The sequence below is a fragment of the Scyliorhinus torazame genome, chromosome 1 (genome assembly GCF_047496885.1).
Source record: "Scyliorhinus torazame isolate Kashiwa2021f chromosome 1, sScyTor2.1, whole genome shotgun sequence".
Classification (NCBI taxonomy): Eukaryota; Metazoa; Chordata; class Chondrichthyes; order Carcharhiniformes; family Scyliorhinidae; genus Scyliorhinus; species Scyliorhinus torazame.
Window position 1 is genome coordinate 490,260 of NC_092707.1, and position 22,857 is coordinate 513,116.

The 22,857-nt window shown below is 51.6% G+C and overlaps 1 protein-coding gene across 6 annotated transcripts in view; it reads left to right on the top strand.

Moving 5' to 3' along the window:
• scarb1 (scavenger receptor class B, member 1) overlaps positions 1–22,857 on the top strand; it is a 505,970-nt gene that overhangs the window by 155,362 nt on the left and 327,751 nt on the right. For all 6 annotated transcript variants that reach the window (XM_072509698.1, XM_072509951.1, XM_072509860.1 and 3 more), the window contains exon 9: positions 21,595–21,668. In XM_072509698.1, coding sequence (XP_072365799.1) covers positions 21,595–21,668 — 74 coding nt within the window. The remainder of the gene's footprint in view (positions 1–21,594; positions 21,669–22,857) is intronic.

The following is a 22,857-nucleotide window of genomic DNA, read 5'->3' on the forward strand; positions in this document are numbered from 1 at the left end:
TGAGAGGCGGGGTATAAGAACCCATGCCGTCCCAGCAGCCTTCACTTTCTGTATCGAAGCTGCTGGGTTCAGTTCGAGCTGATTAAAGCCGATTAGTTATGACTCACCTTGTCTCGAGAGTAATTGATTGTGCATCAATTTAATCAGCTATTACTTCTGAAAGGATGGATCTCCGCATCAAGCCGGAGCGCCTTCAGCTCAGTCCCCACGCAGACAACTCCACTGGTATCTTCAAGCACTGGCTGGCGTGTTTTAAGAGCTTCATCAACACAGCCGCCGACACCCCCACGGAGAGGCAGAAAATGCCCCTTCTACCCTCGCGGGTCAGCCCTGCGATCTACCCTCTGATCGAGGAGGCGGAGAATTATGCTGCAGCTATGGAGCTGCTAGAACGACATTATATCCGCCCTCTGAACCAGGTCTACGCCCGTCACCTGCTGGCAACTAGAAGGCAGAGCCCAGAAGAAACATTGGAGGACTTCTATCGGGCTCTACTAGTGCTGGGCCGAAACTGTGGTTGCCCAGCAGTTACGGGGAACGAGCACATGGAACATTTAATTCGGGACACTTTCGTGGCAGGTATGACTTCCCCCGACATCCTCCTTGAAATGGACACTCTGGGCCTCACTGAGGCACGGGCCCTGGCAGGGTCCATGGACGTTGCGTACAAAAACGCACTGGCTTTTGCTCCCGGACGCACGGCGCCCCCCCGGGCTGCGTGGCACCCCGTCGCGGCAGCCCCCCCAGACTTTCCCGCTAACCCCGCAGGCCTGAGCCGCTAGACGGCCCGTTTTCACCACCGGCCAACGCTGCTTCTTCTGCGGCCAAGCGAATCATCCCCGCGCGTGCTGCCCGGCCCGCACCGCCACCTGCAAAGGGTGCGGCAAGAAAGGCCACTATGCCGCGGTCTGCCAGGCCCGCACCGTGGCCGCGGTCTCCAGCGACTATCGGCAGCCTTTGTTCCAGGTCCCGGCTGTCCAAGGCCCACCGCCGCCCTCCTACCCCCAGGCAACGTGCGACCCACGGGCACGGCCATTCTGTCCCCGGCCACCACGCTGGATGGGTGGGCTCCGCCATTTTTCCCTTGCCGCCGCCATCTTCTGCATCCCCGGACTCCATGTGCGACCCGCGGGTGACGCCATCTTGGATGGGGCCTCAAGCCCCCAGCACAGCCGACTACGCGCTGCCCGACCAGAACTCCTCCTTACTGCAGCTGGCCTCCGTTACCCGGGACGGGCCTCAGGCCCCCAGCACAGCCGACTCCACGCTGCCCGACCGGAACTCCTCCTTACTGCAGCTGGCCTCCGTTACCCTGGACCAGAGTCGGCCCCGGACGCTAGCGAAAGCCACCATGACGATCGCCATCAACGGCCACGTGACATCGTGCCTGATCGACTCCAGGAGCACGGAAAGCTTCGCCCATCCCGACACGGTAAGGCGCTGTTCTCTTGTCACCCATCCCGTAAACCAACGGATCTCCCTGGCCTCCGGGGCACACTCGGTGGAGATAAAGGGGTTCTGCCTAGCGAGCCTCACTGTCCAAGGCAGGGAATTCCACAATTTCCGCCTGTACGTCCTGCCACACCTCTGCGCGGCTACCCTCCTGGGGCTGGATTTCCAATGTAACTTGCAAAGCCTGACCTTTAAATTCGGCGGCCCTATACCCCCCCCCTTACTGTCTGCGGCCTCGCGACCCTTAAGGTCGACCCGCCTTCCCTGTTTGCGAACCTCACCCAGGATTGCAAACCCGTCGCCACCAGGAGCAGACGGTACAGTGCCCAGGACCGGACCTTTATCAGGTCAGAGGTCCAAAGGCTACTGAGGGAAGGGGTCATTGAAGCGAGCAACAGTCCCTGGAGAGCTCAAGTAGTGGTGGTAAAGACCGGGGAGAAGCATAGGATGGTCATCGACTATAGCCAGATCATCAACCGGTTTACGCAGCTGGACGCGTACCCTCTCCCCCGTATAGCCAACCTGGTAAACAGGATCGCACAATACAAGGTTTTCTCCACGGTGGATCTCAAGTCTGCCTACCACCAGCTACCCCTCCGTCATGGTGACCGCCAGTACACTGCCTTCGAAGCAGATGGACGGCTCTATCACTTCTTAAGGGTTCCCTTCGGTGTCACGAACGGGGTCTCGGTCTTCCAGCGTGAGATGGACCGAATGGTTGACCGGTACGGCTTACGCGCAACGTTCCCGTATCTGGATAACGCCACCATCTGCGGCCATGACCAGCAGGACCACGACACCAACCTCCGCAAATTTCTCCAGACCGCGAATATCCTTAATCTGACCTACAATAAGGAGAAATGCGTGTTTAGCACCGGCCGTCTAGGCATCCTAGGCTACGTAGTGCGAAATGGAGTCATAGGCCCCGACCCTGAACGCATGGAGTTCCCTCTCCCTCACTGCCCCAAGGCCCTAAAGCGCTGCCTCGGCTTCTTTAGCTACTATGCACAATGGGTCCCTAATTACGCAGACAAGGCTCGACCCCTGATCCAGTCCACAACCTTCCCCCTGTCGACGGAGGCCCGCCAGGCCTTCTGCCGCATCAAAGCGGACATCACAAAAGCCACGATGCGCGCCATCGACGAGTCCCTCCCCTTCCAGGTGGAGAGCGATGCGTCCGACGTAGCTCTGGCCGCCACCCTCAACCAAGCGGGCAGACCCGTGGCCTTCTTCTCCCGCACCCTCCATGCTTCCGAAATTCGCCAGTCCTCGGTCGAAAAGGAGGCCCAGGCCATAGTGGAAGCTGTGCGGCACTGGAGGCATTACCTGGCCGGCAGGAGATTCACTCTCCTCACTGACCAACGGTCAGTGGCCTTCATGTTCGATAACGCACAGCGGGGCAAGATTAAGAACGACAAGCTGTGGAGAATAGAACTCTCCACCTCCAATTACGAGATCTTGTACCGTCCCGGGAAGCTGAACGAGCCTCCTGATGCCCTGTCCCGCGGCACTAGTGCCACCGCACAAGTGGACCGCCTCCGAGCCCTCCACGAGGACTTCTGCCACCCGGGGGTCACTCGTTTCTTTCATTTCATTAAGACCCACAACCTGCCCTACTCCATCGAGGAGGCCAGATCCGTCACCAGGGACTGCCGAATCTGCGCGGAGTGCAAACCGCACTTCTACCGGCCAGAGAGGGCGCACCTGATAAAGGCTTCCCGTCCCTTTGAACGCCTCAGCATGGATTTCAAGGGCCCCCTCCCCTCCACCGACCGCAACACGTACTTCCTGAACGTGATTGACGAGTACTCCCGGTTCCCATTCGCCATCCCCTGCCCAGACATGACCACAACCACCGTCATCAAGGCCCTCCATAGCATCTTTGTACTGTTCGGGTTCCCCACTTACATACACAGTGATAGGGGGTCCTCCTTTATGAGCGACGAACTGCGTCAATTCCTGCTCAGCAGGGGCATTGCCTCAAGCAGGACTACAAGTTGCAACCCCCGGGGAAACGGGCAGGTAGGGAGGGAGAACGGAACGGTCTGGAAGACCGTCCTGCTGGCCCTTCGGTCCAGGAATCTCCAGTCTCCCGCTGGCAAGATGTCCTCCCAGTGGCCCTTCACTCCATCCGGTCACTGCTCTGTACAACCACAAATCAGACACCTCATGAACGTCTCCTTGTTTTCCCCAGGAAGTCCTCCTCCGGGACCTCGCTCCCAACTTGGCTAGCGACACCCGGACCCGTCCTGCTGCGGAAACATGCGAGGGCGCACAAGTCGGACCCGTTGGTCGAGAGGGCCCACCTGCTGCATGCCAACCCCCAGTACGCCTACGTAGCGTTCCCCGACGGCCAGCAAGATACGGTCTCCCTTCGGGGCCTGCCGCCCGCCGGAGCCCCACGCGCACCCGCACCATTTCCCCCACCCTCCCCGCAGCACCTGACCGGAGGGTCAGTACTGCCGCCGCCCCTACCCAGTGCCGAACAGGCACCGACGCCCCCTACAGGCGCCCCCCCCCCCGCCCACCTTTCGCCCCAACAGCGCCGCCTAGGGGTGACGAAGCTGCCAGGGAGTAAGACAAAGACACCATGTTCCCGGAGCCACACCCGCCGGGAACCCACCAGGATCATCGCCGAAGCCCAGACGCTCCAGAAGGACGACCAGGCCACCCGATCGTCTGATTGCTGCACCATAAAACAATAAAAACTTTCTCTGTTACCCTCGACATCACGGTACCTCAATACCTGGTCCTACCATGCAAAAGGCGACAGTAACGTTGGCCACCACCCCGCTGGGTTCTTTTTTAACAGGGGGTGAAAGTGGTAATACCAGGTATTGCAGTAGCTGAGAGGTGGATGCCCATTGGCTAGACCCAGGAGTCTACCATTGCCTAACGTACATAGCTCCGCCCTGAGAGGCGGGGTATAAGAACCAATGCCGTCCCAGCAGCCGTCACTTTCTGTATCGAAGCTGCTGGGTACAGTTCTAGCTGATTAAAGCCGATTAATATGACTCTCCTTGTCTCGAGAGTAATTGATTGTGCATCACTCTCCCAATCTCCCTGGCGGGGAGGGTGCAGTCGATCAAAATGAACGTACTGCCCAGGTTCCTCTTCCTCCTTAGATCCATGCCGATCTATATACTCAAGGACTTGCCAATTCACTAGGCAACTGATAATGGTGTTTGTGTGGCGAGGGAAGAATGCAAGGGTCTCAAAGAGAGTACTACAGAGAATGAGATCCATGGGGGGCCCAGCCCTCCCAAACTGCAATATTACCACTGGGCGGCAACCGCGGAGAGGGTAAAGGGGTGGATAAAGGAGCCGGAACCTGATGGGTGTGAATGGAGGAGGGCTCCTGCAGAGGGACCTCCCTCTGGGCCCCAGCCATGGCACCGTTCCCATCCCCATCTAATAAATACTCAACGAGCCCAGTGGTGGTAGCAACACTCCAGTCGTGGAACCAATTGCAACAACGAGAAGTTTGAGCCAGGGGCAATGGGCGCCACTTTTAAAAGGTGGAGACAGGACAGGGGGGATACTGACAGTTAGGGTCTTTTACACCAACAACAGGTTAACAACACTTGAGGAACTGACAGAAAAACTCCAGCTGATGGGGAGGAAACAAACTAAGATACTTTGAGGTCCGAAACATCCTACAAAGGGAAACAAGGACGTGCCAATGACCACCACGCCAGTCACTGCGAGAGGGGGCACGGTAGCACAGTGGTTAGCACTGTTTCTTCACCGCTCCACGGTCCCAGGTTCGATTCCTGGCTTGGGTCACTGTCTGGGTGTAGTCTACACGTTTTGCACATCCTCCCCGTGTGTGCGTGTGTTTCCTCCGGGTGCTCCGGTTTCCTCCCATTCCACAGATGTACAGGTTAGGTGGATTGGCCGTGATAAATTGCCCCTTAGTGTCCCAAAAAAAAAGGTTAGGTGTGGTTACTGGGTTACGGGGATGGGGCTGAGGTGTGGGCTGAAGTGGGTGCTCTTTCCAAGGGCTGGTCAGATTCGATGGGCCGAATGGCCTCCTGCACTATACATTCTGTAAATGTTATTATTCTATGACCTGCTGAATGTGGACATCTCAGCGAAAGGGAACTGTTGTGACATGTACAGGCGACTGCTGAGGGGGGGCCAACACCGAACTGGACAAGATGAGAGTGAAGTGGGAGGAGGACTTGGGGTATGAAATAGGGTGGGGGACTCTGGAGCGAAGCACTGCACAGGGTCAACTCCACCTCCACTTGCACAGGCTCAACATAACGCAGCTAAAAGTGGTACATAGAGCCCACTTGACCAGACCCCGAATGAGCAGGTTTTTCCCGGAGGTGGAGCATAAATGTGAACGGTGCCAAGGAGGCCCGGCCAACCAGGCCCACGTGTTCTGGCCTTGCCCCAGACTGACCGGGTACTGGACAGCCTTTGGGGCAATGTCCAGGGTGGTGGGGATGAGCCATGTCCGAAGGTGGCGGTCTTCGGGGTATTACACCAGCCAGATCTATTCATGGGGAGGATGGAGGACGCCCTTGCCTTTGCCTCACTGATCGCCTGCCGGAGAATCCCGCTCGGCTGGCGGTCAGCAGCACCACCCAAAGCTGAAGTCTGGCTGTCCGACCTATCGGAATTCTCCAGATGGAGAAAATCAATTCCCCATCCGAGTGTCGGAAGAATGTTTCCATGAAATGTGGCAGCCATTTACTAGGTTGTTTGTAGCTAACAGTCATGAAGCCAAAGAACAGGAGGGGGTAAAAGAACAGGAGGGGGTAAAAGAACAGGAGGGGGTAGCCACGGCACAGCGGCGAGGGGGTGGGGCTGGGGGGCAGCGGCAACAACCAGAACCAAAAAAAACTGGGCATCGAAATACAGGAAGCCACCCCCCCAACTGCAAATAATGCAAGAGAAAGAACGACAATGTATGTATGTAAATAGTTGAAACCGACCAATGTGTAAATATTTTTTATCCTCTTTCTCCTGTTTGTCCATATTTATCCTTGTTTTATATACCACAAAAAACTCAACAAAAGCTTTTTTTGAAAACCTAATTTTAATCACAGTTAGCCAGCCCAGGAACATTTGCCAGAAGGAGATGTCTTGGATAAACCACTTTGAGAGAGAGATGCTCTTGGAACCAGCTGGCAGAGTCTTGCCTATGTCAAACCACTGTTTAACCTGCCAGCCTTTTCGCAAACCTGTTCACAGGCAAAAATCTTCAACTGAGAGGATGGCACGGGGACGCACTGCTGCCTCGCGGCGCTGAGGACCCGGATTCGATCCCGGCCCTGGATCACTGTCTGTGTGGAGTTTGCACATTCTCCCCATGTCAGCATGGGTTGCAATTCCACAATCCAAAAATGTGTAGGGTAGGTGGATTGGCCACGCTAAATTGCCCCTGAATTGGAAAAGCATAATTGGGTACTCTAAATTTATTTTAAAATATTTTAAAAATTGAAATATTCAAATGAACGGCTGGCAGAGCAGCTGCTAGTCTATTCACAGACCGCCGCAAATAAACTGAAACTTCAGAACTCAACGCCTGACTGCTTTCGCGCCTGCCTCCTCCCATTTATTACGTCACCTTGCTCAGCTAAGCACATGTCTCTAATTATCTACTCCCAGGGAACCCTCTTAATATAAAACTAAATTCCATTAGCCTAACGTCAGCAAACAATACCCCCGGCTGGAATGAATTATGATCTTACTTTTACAATGCTTTAATTGCACCTCTGTCTCCGAAAGGTCTACTGCCTTTCAATCCAGGATTTTAAAAAATCCTACTGCTGCTGTCACACGCTAACCGAGCTGTTTAACCCTGACTGCACCAAGTACATATAATAGAATACATCTGACATTCCTACATCCATCACACAGCACAATCGCGTCACATGTTCACGTTGACGTGAAAAACAACTTTACACTTCTCGTGAATATTTTCCTCTCCCATGACCGACGTGAACGGGATGGGTGGGTGGGGGGGGGAGATTCTGGCTGTTTTTACAACAATCCAACAGCTTTGTAATCATTATTCCTCACACTTGCTTTTTATTCCAGATTTCACTCTCCAAGTGGGAATTAAACTCTGGAACATTAGTTGGGGTCTCTGGGTTAATGCCTCAGTGGTTGCTTCACATCCTATAAAAAGTACCTGGATGAGCACTTGGCATGTCTTAACATTCAGGGCTTTGGGCCAAGTGCTGGCAGGTGTTTTTCATGCGGCGGTGCAGACTCGATGGGCCGAAGGGCCTTTTCCGCAATGTATTATTCTGTGATTCTATTGATCAAGTAATATTAGCACCAAGCTACAATTCCCATGATCATGTACGGACTGGCACTGTTGGGAATGCTGGGACTGGCTCTGTTGGGAATGTTGGGACTGGCACTGTTGGGAATGTTGGGACTGGCACTGTTGTGAATGTTGGGACTGGCTCTGTTGGGAATGTTGGGACTGGCACTGTTGGGAATGTTGGGACTGGCACTGTTGGGAATGTTGGGACTGGCTCTGTTGGGACTGTTGGGACTGGCACTGTTGCGAATGTTGGGACTGGCTCTGTTGGGAATGTTGGGACTGGCACTGTTGGGAATGTTGGGACTGGCTCTGTTGGGAATGTTGGGACTGGCACTGGTGCGAATGTTGGGACTGGCTCTGTTGGGAATGTTGGGACTGGCACTGTTGGGAATGTTGGGACTGGCACTGTTGGGAATGTTGGGACTGGCTATGTTGGGAATGTTGGGACTGGCTCTGTTGGGACTGGCACTGTTGGGAATGTTGGGACTGGCACTGTTGGGAATGTTGGGACTGGCTCTGTTGGGAATGTCGGGGCTGGCACTGTTGGGAATGTTGGGACTGGCACTGTTGGGAATGTTGGGACTGGCTCTGTTGGGAATGTTGGGACTAGCTGTTGGGGTGTATTGACTGCATACATCGGTGGCACAGTGGTTAGCACTGTTGCTTCACAGCGCCAAGGTCCCAGGTTCGATTCCCGGCTTGGGTCACTGTCTGTGCGGAGTCTGCACGTTCTCCCCGTGTCTGCGTGGGTTTCCTCCGGGTGCTCCGGTTTCCTCCCACAGTCCAAAGATGTGCAGGTTAGGCGGATTGGCCATGATAAATTGCCCTTCATGACCAAAAAGGTTAACTGGCCATTACTGGGTTAGCGGGATAGGGTGGAGACGTGGGCTTGGGTAGGGTGCTCTTTGTAAGGGCCGTTGCAGACTCGCTGGGCCGAATGGTCTCCTTCTGCACTGTAAATTCTATGACTGGCACTGTTGGGAATGTTGGGACTGGGAATGTTGGGACTGGCACCGTTGGGAATGTTGGGACTGACACCATTGGGAGTGTTGGAACCAGCACTGTTGGGAATGATGGGACTGGCACTAGGGAATTTTGGGACTGGCTCTGTTGGGACTGGCACTGTTGGGAATGTTGGGATTCGGACTGTTGGCAATGTTGGGATTGGCCCTGTTGGGAATGTTGTGACATGCACTGTTGAATATGTTGGTAATGTTGGGATTTGCACTGTTGGGAATGTTGGGACTGGCGCTGTTGGGAATGTTGCGACCGGCACTGTTGGGAATGTTGGGACTGGCACTGTTGGGAATGTTGGGACTGGCGCTGTTGGGAATGTTGAGACCGGCACTGTTGGAAATGTTGGGACATGCACTGTTGGATATGTTGGGGGTGTTGGGACTGGCACTGTTGGGAATGTTGGGACTGCCTCTGTTGGGAATGTTGGGACTGGCTCTGTCGGGAATGTTGGGACTGGCTCTGTTGGGAATGTTGGGATTGGCTCCGTTGGGAATGTTGGGACCGGCTCTGTTGGGGACGTCAGGACTGGCACTGTTGGGGATGTTGGGACTGGCCCTGTTGGGAATGTTGGGACTGGCTCTGTTAGAGATGTTGGGATTGGGTCTGTTGGGAATGTTGGGACAGGCCCTGTTGGGAATGTTGGGACTGGCTCTGTTGGGAATGTTGAGACCGGCACTGTTGGGAATGTTGGGACCGGCTATGTTGGGAATGTTGGGACTGGATCTGTCGGAATGTTGGGACTGGCAACGTTGGGAATGTTGAGACCAGCACTTTTGGGAATTTTGGGACTGGCTCGGATGGAAATGTGGGGGCAGGCTCTGTGGGGAATGTTGGGACTGGCCCTGTTGGGGATGTTGGGACTGGCCCTGTTGGGAATGTTGGGACTGGCTCTGTTAGAGATGTTGGGATTGGGTCTGTTGGGAATGATGGGACAGGCCCTTTTGGGAATGTTGGGACTGGCTCTGTTGGGAATGTTGAGACCGGCACTGTTGGGAATGTTGGGACTGGCATTGTTGGGAATGTTGGGACTGGCACTGTTGGGAATGTTGGGACTGGCTCTGTTGGGAATGTTGGGACTGGCTCTTGGTAATGTTGGGACTGGCTCGGTTGGGAATGTTGAGACCGGCACTGTTGGGAATGTTGGGACTGGCATTGTTGGGAATGTTGGGTCTGGCACTGTTGGGAATGTTGGGACTGGCTCTGTTGGGAATGTTGGGACTGGCTCTTGGTAATGTTGGGACTGGCTCGGTTGGGAATGTTGAGACCGGCACTGTTGGGAATGTTGGGACTGGCATTGTTGGGAATGTTGGGACTGGCACTGTTGGGAATGTTGAGACCGGCACTGTTGGGAATGTTGGGACTGTCGCAACATTACCAAGTGCCAGTCCCAACATTCCCAACAGTCCCAGTCCCAACATTCACAACTGTGCCAATCACATTCCCAACAGTGTCGGTCCTAACATTTCAAACAGTGCCAGTCCCAACATTCCCAACATTCCTCAGTCCCATCATTCCCAACAGTACAATCTCAACATTCCCAACATAGACAATCCCAACATTCCCAGCAGAACTAGTCACATCATCCCCAACAGTGCAATCCCAACATTCCCAACAATGCCAGTCCTAACATTCCCAAGTGCCAGTCCCAACATTCCCAACAGTGCCAGTCCCAACATTCCAAACGGAGCCAATCTTAACATTCCCAACAGTCTCAGTCCCAACATTTCAAACAGTGCCAGTCTCAACATTCCCAAAAGTGCCAGTCCCAAAATCCCCAACATTCCCAACAGAGCCAGTCCCAACATTCCCAACAGTGCAATCCCAACATTCCCAACAGTGCCATTCCCATCAGAGCCAGTCCCAACATTCCCAACTGAGCCGATCCCAAAATTCCAAATGGAGCCATTCTCAACATTCCCAACAGACCCAGTCCCAACATTCCAAACAGTGCCAGTCTCAACTTTCCCAAAATACCAAACATTCCCAACAGTGCCAGTCCCAAAATCCCCAATATTCCCAACAGAGCTAGTCCCAACATTCCCAACAGGGCCAATCCCAACATTCCCGAGAGTCCCAACTTGTCCAACAGTGCTAGTCCCAACATTCCCAACAGAGTCAGTCCAAACATTCCCAAAAGAGCCTGTCCCAACATTACCAACAGAGCCAGTTCCAACATTCCCAGCATTCCCAGTCCAAACATTCTTAACAGTGCCAGTTCCAACATTCCCAACAGTGCTTGGCCCAACATTCCCAATATTCCAAGCAGTGCCAGTCCTAACATTCCCAACAGTGCCAGTCCTAACATTCCCAAGTGTCAGTCCCAACATTCCCAACAATGCCAGTCCCAACATTCCCAATTGTCAGTCCCAACATTCCCAACAGTGCCTGTCCCAACGTTCCAAACAGTGCCTGTCCCAACATTCCCAACAGTGCTAATCCCAAAATCCCGAATATTCCAAACAGAGCCTGGCCCAACATTCCCAACAGTGCAGTCCTAACATTCCCAACAATGCCAGTCCCAACATTGTAGGGATTGCACTCTTGGGAATGTTGTGACTGCCTCTGTTGGGAATGTTGGGACTGGCTCTGTTGGGAATTTTGAGACCGGCACTGTTGGGCATGTTGGGATCCGGACTGTTGGCAATGTTGGGATTGGCCCTGTTGGGAATGTTGGGACTGGCTCTGTTGGGAATGTTGGGACTGGCACGGTTGGGCATGTTGGGATTCGGACTGTTGGCAATGTTGGGATTGGCCTGGTTGGGAATGTTGGGACTGGCTCTGTTGGGAATGTTGGGACTGGCATTGTTGGGAATGTTTGGAATGTTGGGAATGTTGAGACTGGCAGTGTTTGACATGTTGGGACTGGGACTGTTGGGAATGTTGAGATTGGCTCCATTTGGAATTTTGGGATGGGCTCTGTTGGGAATGTCATGACTGGCTCTGTTGGAAATGTTGGGACTGGGGCTCTCGGGAATGTTGGGATTGCACTCTTGGGAATGTTGGGACTAGCTCTGTTGGGAATGTTGGGGATTTTGGGACCGCACTGTTGGCACTGTTGGGAATGTTGAGACTGGCACTATTTAGAATTTTGGGACTGAGACTGTTGGGAATGTTAAGATTGGCTCCGTTTGGAATGTTGGGAAGGGCTCTGTTGGGAATGTTGGGACTGGCACTGTTGGGAATGTTGGGACTGGGACTTGGGAATGTTAGGACTGGCATTGTTGGGAATGTTGGGACTGCACTGTTGGGGATGATGGGACTGGCTCTGCTGGGAATGTTGGGATTGTCTATGTTGGGAATGTTGAGATGGCACTGTTGGGAATGATGGGACTGGGGAATGTTGGGATTGTCTCTGTTGGGAATGTTGGGACTGGCACTGTTTGGAATGTTAGGACCGACACTGTTGGGAATGTTGAGACCAGCACTGTTGGGAATGTTGGGACTGGCAATGTTGGGAATGTTGGGACTGCCTCTGTTGGGAATGTTGGGACTAGCTCTGTCGGGAATGTTGGGACTGGCTCTGTTGGGAATGTTGAGATCGGCACTGTTGGGAATGTTGAGACCGGCACTGTTGGAAATGTTGGGACAGGCACTGTTGGATATGTTGGGGGTGTTGGGACTGGCACTGTTGGGAATGTTGGGACTGCCTCTGTTGGGAATGTTGGGACTGGCTCTGTCGGGAATGTTGGGACTGGCTCTGTTGGGATTGGCTCCGTTGGGAATGTTGGGACCGGCTCTGTTGGGGACGTCAGGACTGGCACTGTTGGGGATGTTGGGACTGGCCCTGTTGGGAATGTTGGGACTGGCTCTGTTAGAGATGTTGGGATTGGGTCTGTTGGGAATGTTGGGACAGGCCCTGTTGGGAATGTTGGGACTGGCTCTGTTGGGAATGTTGAGACCGGCACTGTTGGGAATGTTGGGACCGGCTATGTTGGGAATGTTGGGACTGGATCTGTCGGAATGTTGGGACTGGCAACGTTGGGAATGTTGAGACCAGCACTTTTGGGAATTTTGGGACTGGCTCGGATGGAAATGTGGGGGCAGGCTCTGTGGGGAATGTTGGGACTGGCCCTGTTGGGGATGTTGGGACTGGCCCTGTTGGGAATGTTGGGACTGGCTCTGTTAGAGATGTTGGGATTGGGTCTGTTGGGAATGATGGGACAGGCCCTTCTGGGAATGTTGGGACTGGCTCTGTTGGGAATGTTGAGACCGGCACTGTTGGGAATGTTGGGACTGGCTCTTGGTAATGTTGGGACTGGCTCGGTTGGGAATGTTGAGATCGGCACTGTTGGGAATGTTGGGACTGGCATTGTTGGGAATGTTGGGACTGGCACTGTTGGGAATGTTGGGACTGGCTCTGTTGGGAATGTTGGGACTGGCTCTTGGTAATGTTGGGACTGGCTCGGTTGGGAATGTTGAGACCGGCACTGTTGGGAATGTTGGGACTGGCATTGTTGGGAATGTTGGGTCTGGCACTGTTGGGAATGTTGGGACTGGCTCTGTTGGGAATGTTGGGACTGGCTCTTGGTAATGTTGGGACTGGCTCGGTTGGGAATGTTGAGACCGGCACTGTTGGGAATGTTGGGACTGGCATTGTTGGGAATGTTGGGACTGGCACTGTTGGGAATGTTGAGACCGGCACTGTTGGGGACGTCAGGACTGGCACTGTTGGGGATGTTGGGGCTGGCCCTGTTGGGAATGTTGGGACTGGCTCTGTTAGAGATGTTGGGATTGGGTCTGTTGGGAATGTTGGGACAGGCCCTGTTGGGAATGTTGGGACTGGCTCTGTTGGGAATGTTGAGACCGGCACTGTTGGGAATGTTGGGACTGGCACTGTTGGGGATGTTGAGACTGGCTCTGTTGGGAATGTTGGGACTGGCAATGTTGGGAATTTTGCGACTGACACTGTTGGGGCTGGTGCTGTTGGGACTGGCACTGTTGGGAATGTTGAGACCAGCACTGTTGGGAATGTTGGGACCGGCTATGTTGGGAATGTTGGGACTGGATCTGTCGGAATGTTGGGACTGGCAACGTTGGGAATGTTGAGACCAGCACTTTTGGGAATTTTAGGACTGGCTCGGATGGAAATGTGGGGGCAGGCTCTGTGGGGAATGTTGGGACTGGCACTGTTGGGAATGTTGGGACTGGCCCTGTTGGGAATGTTGGGACTGGCACTGTTGGGAATGTTGGGACTGGCACTGTTGGGAATGTTGGGACTGGCCCTGTTGGGGATGTTGGGACTGGCCCTGTTGGGAATGTTGGGACTGGCTCTGTTAGAGATGTTGGGATTGGGTCTGTTGGGAATGATGGGACAGGCCCTGTTGGGAATGTTGGGACTGGCTCTGTTGGGAATGTTGAGACCGGCACTGTTGGGAATGTTGGGACTGGCTCTTGGTAATGTTGGGACTGGCTCGGTTGGGAATGTTGAGATCGGCACTGTTGGGAATGTTGGGACTGGCATTGTTGGGAATGTTGGGACTGGCATTGTTGGGAATGTTGGGACTGGCATTGTTGGGAATGTTGGGACTGGCACTGTTGGGAATGTTGGGACTGGCTCTGTTGGGAGTGTTGGGACTGGCTCGTGGTAATGTTGGGACTGGCTCGGTTGGGAATGTTGAGACCGGCACTGTTGGGACTGGCATTGTTGGGAATGTTGGGTCTGGCACTGTTGGGAATGTTTGGACTGGCTCTGTTGGGAATGTTGGGACTGGCTCTTGGTAATGTTGGGACTGGCTCGGTTGGGAATGTTGAGACCGGCACTGTTGGGAATGTTGGGACTGGCATTGTTGGGAATGTTGGGACTGGCACTGTTGGGAATGTTGAGACCGGCACTGTTGGGACTGTTGGGACTGTCGCAACATTACCAAGTGCCAGTCCCAACATTCCCAACAGTCCCAGTCCCAACATTCACAACTGTGCCAATCACATTCCCAACAGTGTCGGTCCTAACATTTCAAACAGTGCCAGTCCCAACATTCCCAACATTCCTCAGTCCCATCATGCCCAACAGTACAATCTCAACATTCCCAACATAGACAATCCCAACATTCCCAGCAGAACTAGTCACATCATCCCCAACAGTGCAATCCCAACATTCCCAACAATGCCAGTCCTAACATTCCCAAGTGCCAGTCCCAACATTCCCAACAGTGCCAGTCCCAACATTCGAAACGGAGCCAATCTTAACATTCCCAACAGTCTCAGTCCCAACATTTCAAACAGTGCCAGTCTCAACATTCCCAAAAGTGCCAGTCCCAAAATCCCCAACATTCCCAACAGAGCCAGTCCCAACATTCCCAACAGTGCAATCCCAACATTCCCAACAGTGCCATTCCCATCAGAGCCAGTCCCAACATTCCCAACTGAGCCGATCCCAAAATTCCAAATGGAGCCATTCTCAACATTCCCAACAGACCCAGTCCCAACATTCCAAACAGTGCCAGTCTCAACTTTCCCAAAATACCAAACATTCCCAACAGTGCCAGTCCCAAAACCCCCAATATTCCCAACAGAGCTAGTCCCAACATTCCCAACAGGGCCAATCCCAACATTCCCGAGAGTCCCAACTTGTCCAACAGTGCTAGTCCCAACATTCCCAACAGAGTCAGTCCAAACATTCCCAAAAGAGCCTGTCCCAACATTACCAACAGAGCCAGTTCCAACATTCCCAGCATTCCCAGTCCAAACATTCTTAACAGTGCCAGTTCCAACATTCCCAACAGTGCTTGGCCCAACATTCCCAATATTCCAAGCAGTGCCAGTCCTAACATTCCCAACAGTGCCAGTCCTAACATTCCCAAGTGTCAGTCCCAACATTCCCAACAATGCCAGTCCCAACATTCCCAATTGTCAGTCCCAACATTCCCAACAGTGCCTGTCCCAACGTTCCAAACAGTGCCTGTCCCAACATTCCCAACAGTGCTAATCCCAAAATCCCGAATATTCCAAACAGAGCCTGGCCCAACATTCCCAACAGTGCAGTCCTAACATTCCCAACAATGCCAGTCCCAACATTGTAGGGATTGCACTCTTGGGAATGTTGTGGCTGCCTCTGTTGGGAATGTTGGGACTGGCTCTGTTGGGAATTTTGAGACCGGCACTGTTGGGCATGTTGGGATCCGGACTGTTGGCAATGTTGGGATTGGCCCTGTTGGGAATGTTGGGACTGGCTCTGTTGGGAATGTTGGGACTGGCACGGTTGGGCATGTTGGGATTCGGACTGTTGGCAATGTTGGGATTGGCCTGGTTGGGAATGTTGGGACTGGCTCTGTTGGGAATGTTGGGACTGGCACTGTTGGGAATGTTTGGAATGTTGGGAATGTTGAGACTGGCAGTGTTTGGCATGTTGGGACTGGGACTGTTGGGAATGTTGAGATTGGCTCCATTTGGAATTTTGGGATGGGCTCTGTTGGGAATGTCATGACTGGCTCTGTTGGAAATGTTGGGACTGGGGCTCTCGGGAATGTTGGGATTGCACTCTTGGGAATGTTGGGACTAGCTCTGTTGGGAATGTTGGGGATTTTGGGACCGCACTGTTGGCACTGTTGGGAATGTTGAGACTGGCACTATTTAGAATTTTGGGACTGAGACTGTTGGGAATGTTAAGATTGGCTCCGTTTGGAATGTTGGGAAGGGCTCTGTTGGGAATGTTGGGACTGGCACTGTTGGGAATGTTGGGACTGGGACTTGGGAATGTTAGGACTGGCATTGTTGGGAATGTTGGGACTGCACTGTTGGGGATGATGGGACTGGCTCTGCTGGGAATGTTGGGGTTGTCTATGTTGGGAATGTTGAGATGGCACTGTTGGGAATGATGGGACTGGGGAATGTTGGGATTGTCTCTGTTGGGAATGTTGGGACTGGCACTGTTTGGAATGTTAGGACCGACACTGTTGGGAATGTTGAGACCAGCACTGTTGGGAATGTTGGGACTGGCAATGTTGGGAATTTTGCGACTGACACTGTTGGGACTGGTGCTGTTGGGAATGTTGGGACTGGCACTGTTGGGAATGTTGAGACCAGCACTGTTGGGAATGTTGGGACCGGCTATGTTGGGAATGTTGGGACCAGCACTTTTGGGAATTTTGGGACTGGCTCGGATGGAAATGTGGGGACAGGCTCTGTGGGGAATGTTGGGACTGGCACTGTTGGGCATGTTGGGACTGACACTGTTGAGAATGTTGGTTCTCGCTCTGTTGAGAATGTTGGGATAGGGTCTGTTGGGACTGGCACCGTTGGGAATGTTGGGACTGACACTTGGGAATGTTGGGGCTGGCTCTGTTGGGAATGTTGGGACTGGCTCTGTTGGGGATTTTGTGACTGGCACTGTTTGGAATGTTGGTATTGGCACTGTTGGGAATTTTGCGACTGGCTCTGTTGGGAATGTTGGGACTGGCTCTGTTGGGACTGGCACTGTTGGGAATGTTGGGACTGGCACTGTTGGGAATGTTGGCACTGCCTCTGTTGGGAATGTTGGGACTGGGACTGGCAATGTTGGGACTGGCTCTGTTGGGAATGTTGAGACCGGCACTGTTGGGAATGTTGGTACTGCCTCTGTTGGGAATGTTGGTCCTGCCTCTGTTGGGAATGTTGGGACTGGCAATGTTGGGAATGTTGGGACTGTGTCTGTTGGGAATTGTCAGACTGGCTCTGTTGGGAATGTTGGGACTGGCACTGTTGGGCATGTTGGGATTCGGACTGTTGGCAATGTTGGGATTGGCCTGGTTGGGAATGTTGGGACTGGCTCTGTTGGGAATGTTGGGACTGGCACTGTTGGGAATGTTGGGACTGTGTCTGTTGGGAATGTTGGGACTGGCTCTGTTGGGAATGTTGGGATTCGGACTGTTGGCAATGTTGGGATTGGCCTGGTTGGGAATGTTGGGACTGGCTCTGTTGGGAATGTTGGGACTGGCACTGTTGGGAATGTTTGGAATGTTGGGAATGTTGAGACTGGCAGTGTTTGGCATGTTGGGACTGGGACTGTTGGGAATGTTGAGATTGGCTCCATTTGGAATTTTGGGATGGGCTCTGTTGGGAATGTCATGACTGGCTCTGTTGGAAATGTTGGGACTGGGGCTCTCGGGAATGTTGGGATTGCACTCTTGGGAATGTTGGGACTAGCTCTGTTGGGAATGTTGGGGATTTTGGGACCGCACTGTTGGGAATGTTGTGACTGGCACTATTTAGAATTTTGGGACTGAGACTGTTGGGAATGTTAAGATTGGCTCCGTTTGGAATGTTGGGAAGGGCTCTGTTGGGAATGTTGGGACTGGCACTGTTGGGAATGTTGGGACTGGGACTTGGGAATGTTAGGACTGGCATTGTTGGGAATGTTGGGACTGCACTGTTGGGGATGATGGGACTGGCTCTGCTGGGAATGTTGGGATTGTCTATGTTGGGAATGTTGAGATGGCACTGTTGGGAATGATGGGACTGGGGAATGTTGGGATTGTCTCTGTTGGGAATGTTGGGACTGGCACTGTTTGGAATGTTAGGACCGACACTGTTGGGAATGTTGAGACCAGCACTGTTGGGAATGGCAATGTTGGGAAATTTGCGACTGACACTGTTGGGACTGGTGCTGTTGGGAATGTTGGGACTGGCACTGTTGGGAATGTTGAGACCAGCACTGTTGGGAATGTTGGGACCGGCTATGTTGGGACTGGATCTGTCGGAATGTTGGGACTGGCAACGTTGGGAATGTTGAGACCAGCACTTTTGGGAATTTTGGGACTGGCTCGGATGGAAATGTGGGGACAGGCTCTGTGGGGGATGTTGGGACTGGCACTGTTGGGCATGTTGGGACTGACACTGTTGAGAATGTTGGTTCTCGCTCTGTTGAGAATGTTGGGATAGGGTCTGTTGGGACTGGCACCATTGGGAATGTTGGGACTGACACTTGGGAATGTTGGGGCTGGCTCTGTTGGGAATGTTGAGACTGGCTCTGTTGGGAATTTTGCGACTGGCTCTGTTGTGAATGTTGTGACCGGCACTGTTGGGAATGTTGGGACTGGCTCTGTTGGGACTGGCACTGTTGGGAATGTTGGGACTGGCACTGTTGGGAATGTTGGGACTGGCAATGTTGGGAATGTTGTGACTGTCACTGTTGAGAATGTTGGTACTGCCTCTGTTGGGAATGTTGGGACTGGGACTAGCAATGTTGGGAATGTTGGGACTGGCTCTGTTGGGAATGTTGAGACCGGCACTGTTGGGAATGTTGGTACTGCCTCTGTTGGGAATGTTGGTACTGCCTCTGTTGGGAATGTTGGTCCTGCCTCTGTTGGGAATGTTGGGACTGGCAATGTTGGGAATGTTGGGTCTGGCACTGTTGGGAATGTTGGGACTGTGTCTGTTGGGAATTGTCAGACTGGCTCTGTTGGGAATGTTGGGACTGGCACTGTTGGGAATGTTGGGACTGTGTCTGTTGGGAATGTTGGGACTGGCTCTGTTGGGAATGTTGGGACTGTGTCTGTTGGGAATGTTGTGACTGACACTGTTGGGAATACAAAGAACAAAGAAATGTACAGCACAGGAACAGGCCCTTCGGCCCTCCAAGTCCGTGCCGACCATGCTGCCCGACTAAACTAAAATCTTCTACTCTTCCTGGGTCCGTATCCCTCTATTCCCATCCTATTCATGTATTTGTCAAGATGCCCCTTAAATGTCACTATCGTCCCTGCTTCCACCACCTCCTCCGGTAGCGAGCTCCAGGCACCCACTACCCTCTGTGTAAAAAAACTTGCCTCGTACATCTACTCTAAACCTTGCCCCTCTCACCTTAAACCTACGCCCCCTTGTAATTGACCCCTCTACCCTGGGGAAAAGCCTCTGACTATCCACTCTGTCTATGCCCCTCATAAGTTTGTAGACTTCTATCAGGTCACCCCTCAAACTCCGTCGTTCCAGTAGGAACAAACCAAGTTTATTCAACCGCTCCTCATAACTAATGCCCTCCATACCAGGCAACATTCTGGTAAATCTCTTCTGTACCCTCTCTAAAGCCTCCACATCCTTCTGGTAGTGTGGCGACCAGAATTGAACACTATACTCCAAGTGTGGCCTATCTAAGGTTCTATACAGCTGCAACATGACTTGCCAATTCTTATACTCAATGCCCCGGCCAATGAAGGCAAGCATGCCATATGCCTTCTTGACTACCTTTTCCACCTGTGTTGCCCCTTTCAGTGACCTGTGGACTTGTACACCTAGATCTCTCTGACTTGCAATACTCTTGAGGGTTCTACCATTCACTGTACATTCCCTACCTGCATTAGACCTTCCAAAATGCATTACCTCACATTTGTCCGGATTAAACTCCATCTGCCGTCTCTCCGCCCAAGTCTCCAAACAATCTAAATCCTGCTGTATCCTCTGACAGTCCTCATCGCTATCCGCAATTCCACCAACCTTTGTGTCGTCTGCAAACTTACTAATCAGACCAGTTACAGTTTCCTCCAATTCATTTATGTATATACTACAAACAGCAAAGGTCCCAGCACTGATCCCTGTGGAACACCACTGGTCACAGCCCTCCAATTAGAAAAGCATCCTTCCATTGCTACTCTCTGCCTTCTATGACCTAGCCAGTTCTGTATCCACCTTGCCAGCTCACCCCTGATCCCGTGTGACTTCACCTTTTGTACTAGTCTACCATGAGGGACCTTATCAAAGGCCTCACTTAAGTCCATATAGACAACATCCACTGCCCTACCTGCATCAATCATCTTTGTGACCTCCTCGAAAAACTCTATCAAGTTAGTGAGACACGACATCCCCTTCACAAAACCATGCTGCCTCTCACTAATCCGTCCATTTGCTTCCAAATGGGAGTAAATCCTGTCTCGAAGAATTCTCTCCAGTAATTTCCCTACCACTGAAGTAAGGCTCACTGGCCTGTAGTTCCCTGGATTATCCTTGATCCCCTTCTTAAACAGAGGAACAACATTGGCTATTCTCCAGTCCTCCTGGACATCACCTGAAGACAGTGAGGATCCAAAGATTTCTGTCAAGCCCTCAGCAATTTCCTCTCTAGCCTCCTTCAGTATTCTGGGGTAGATCCCATCAGGCCCTGGGGACTTACCTACCTTAATATTTTTTAAGACGTCCAACACCTCGTCTTTTTGGATCTCAATGTGGCCCAGGCTATCTACACACCCTTCTCCAGACTCAATATCTACCAATTCCTTCTGTTTGGTGAATACTGATGCAAAATATTCATTTAGTACCTCGCCCGTTTCCTCTGGCTCCACACATAGATTCCCTATCCTTCAGTGGGCCAACCCTTTCCCTGGCTACCCTCTTGCTTTTTATGTACGTGTAAAAAGCCTTGGGATTTTCCTTAACCCTGTTTGCCAATGACATTTCGTGACCTCTTCTAGCCCTCCTGACTCCTTGTTTAAGTTCCTTCCTACTTTCCTTATATTCCACACAGGCTTCGTCTGTCTCCAGCCTTTTAGCCCTGACAAATGCCTCCTTTTTCTTTTTGACGAGGCCTACAATATCACTCGTCATCCAAGGTTCCCGAAAATTGCCGTATTTATCCTTCTTTCTCTGGCACTGTTGGGAATGTTGGGACTGGCACTGTTGGGAATGTTGAGACTGGTTCTTTGGGGAATGTTGGGTCAGGCACTTGGGAATGTTGGCAGGCACAGTAGAGGAATTGCCTAATTGTCACCTTTATTTTGTTGTTTTTGATTGGAGTTGGAAGGTTTCGCAAGTCTGAAAACCATTTAAACGGAAAAAAGGAGTCACAATTTGTAAAGTTGATAGGTTTCTACCTTTTGCTTATTGTGTAACAAATTTATCCGTTTAAAATTTGTTTAATTTCTTTCTTTCAGTTAACTGGAATCCCTTTGAATGTCTCCATCAAATTCCAACTAAATATGTTTGTGAAAGCCGTGCGGGGAATAATGTGAGTAGTATTAATCACTGCAACCATTTCCTGTTTTTCTGCTGGATACATTATCAGTGACAACTTATGTTTTGTTACCTGTGTGGTAGGTAACATGTGCTACTCAATCCTTGGTTAGTGATGAGGTCTGAATCTCGATGAAGAAGATTCAAACTCATCCAGTAGTAACAAAAGGTTAATTGAGTAACTACAACAATAATTGCATGAGTTCTTTACTTTAACTTTGATACTCGTGATAAGGTTAACAAGATCTAACTACTGTAACTATACGTAACTCCATTAGCCATCTGAACTAGTCTACTATTGCCCTGGTCACAGTGCACCTGAGAGATAGAGAGCCTCAATGTGGTTGCCTTTTATACCCCTGTTGGTCCGGCCCTCTAGTGACCATGTGGTGCTACTGATTACACATTAACCCCTTGTGTACATGCACATATAGAGATCACTACATCCCCCTTTTTTTCGTGTTACATATTTTCTGTAAGTTGTAAAGAAAATTGAACAAACATAATGGATGCAGTTTGCAAATGCATTACATAAAATCAATGAGTTAGTCCGTCAAATGTGAATACATTTAGTCTCTAAGGTTTTTTTCGCTTGCGTGAAATAGGTAGACAAATGATGTCATGTACAAGTTGTGATGATCTTGATGATTATACAAAGCTTATTAATATTTATGAGTCCAATCTTAATAATAATTTTTTTTTGTGTGTCCATACATTGAGTATATTCGGTCGAGTTGTTTTCTACTTTTGTTGTTGAAGTGGTGATGTTGTTATTTCTTTGTGACCGTCGTCAGTGTTCCTGTGTTTAAGTAACCAAGAAGTCATCAATGAGGTATTTGAATGGTCGAATCACTGTTGTCTGATTTATGCTTTGTTTTTTTCCATGCTTGTGGTAGCGATTCTGTGGTACATCTTTGTTGTCTGGCCTGGACTTTTTCCTGTGTTTGTGGTATTGATTCTGTATGTCATCTTTCTTGAAAGCTGGTTTGCTTGTTTGTTGTGGAGCAAATGTGAATTTGTGAGATTTGTTGCCATGCCATGGCATGTTTGTACTGTTGCCGTTGTTTCGCAGTGTGCGGTGACATTGTCCTTCACGTGCAGAGTTGTACCATGTTGTACAGGTCGTTGTTTCATTGCTGTGGTTTCTGTCTTGGTTGTTTTCGTTGTCATTCTTGTTGTTTTCG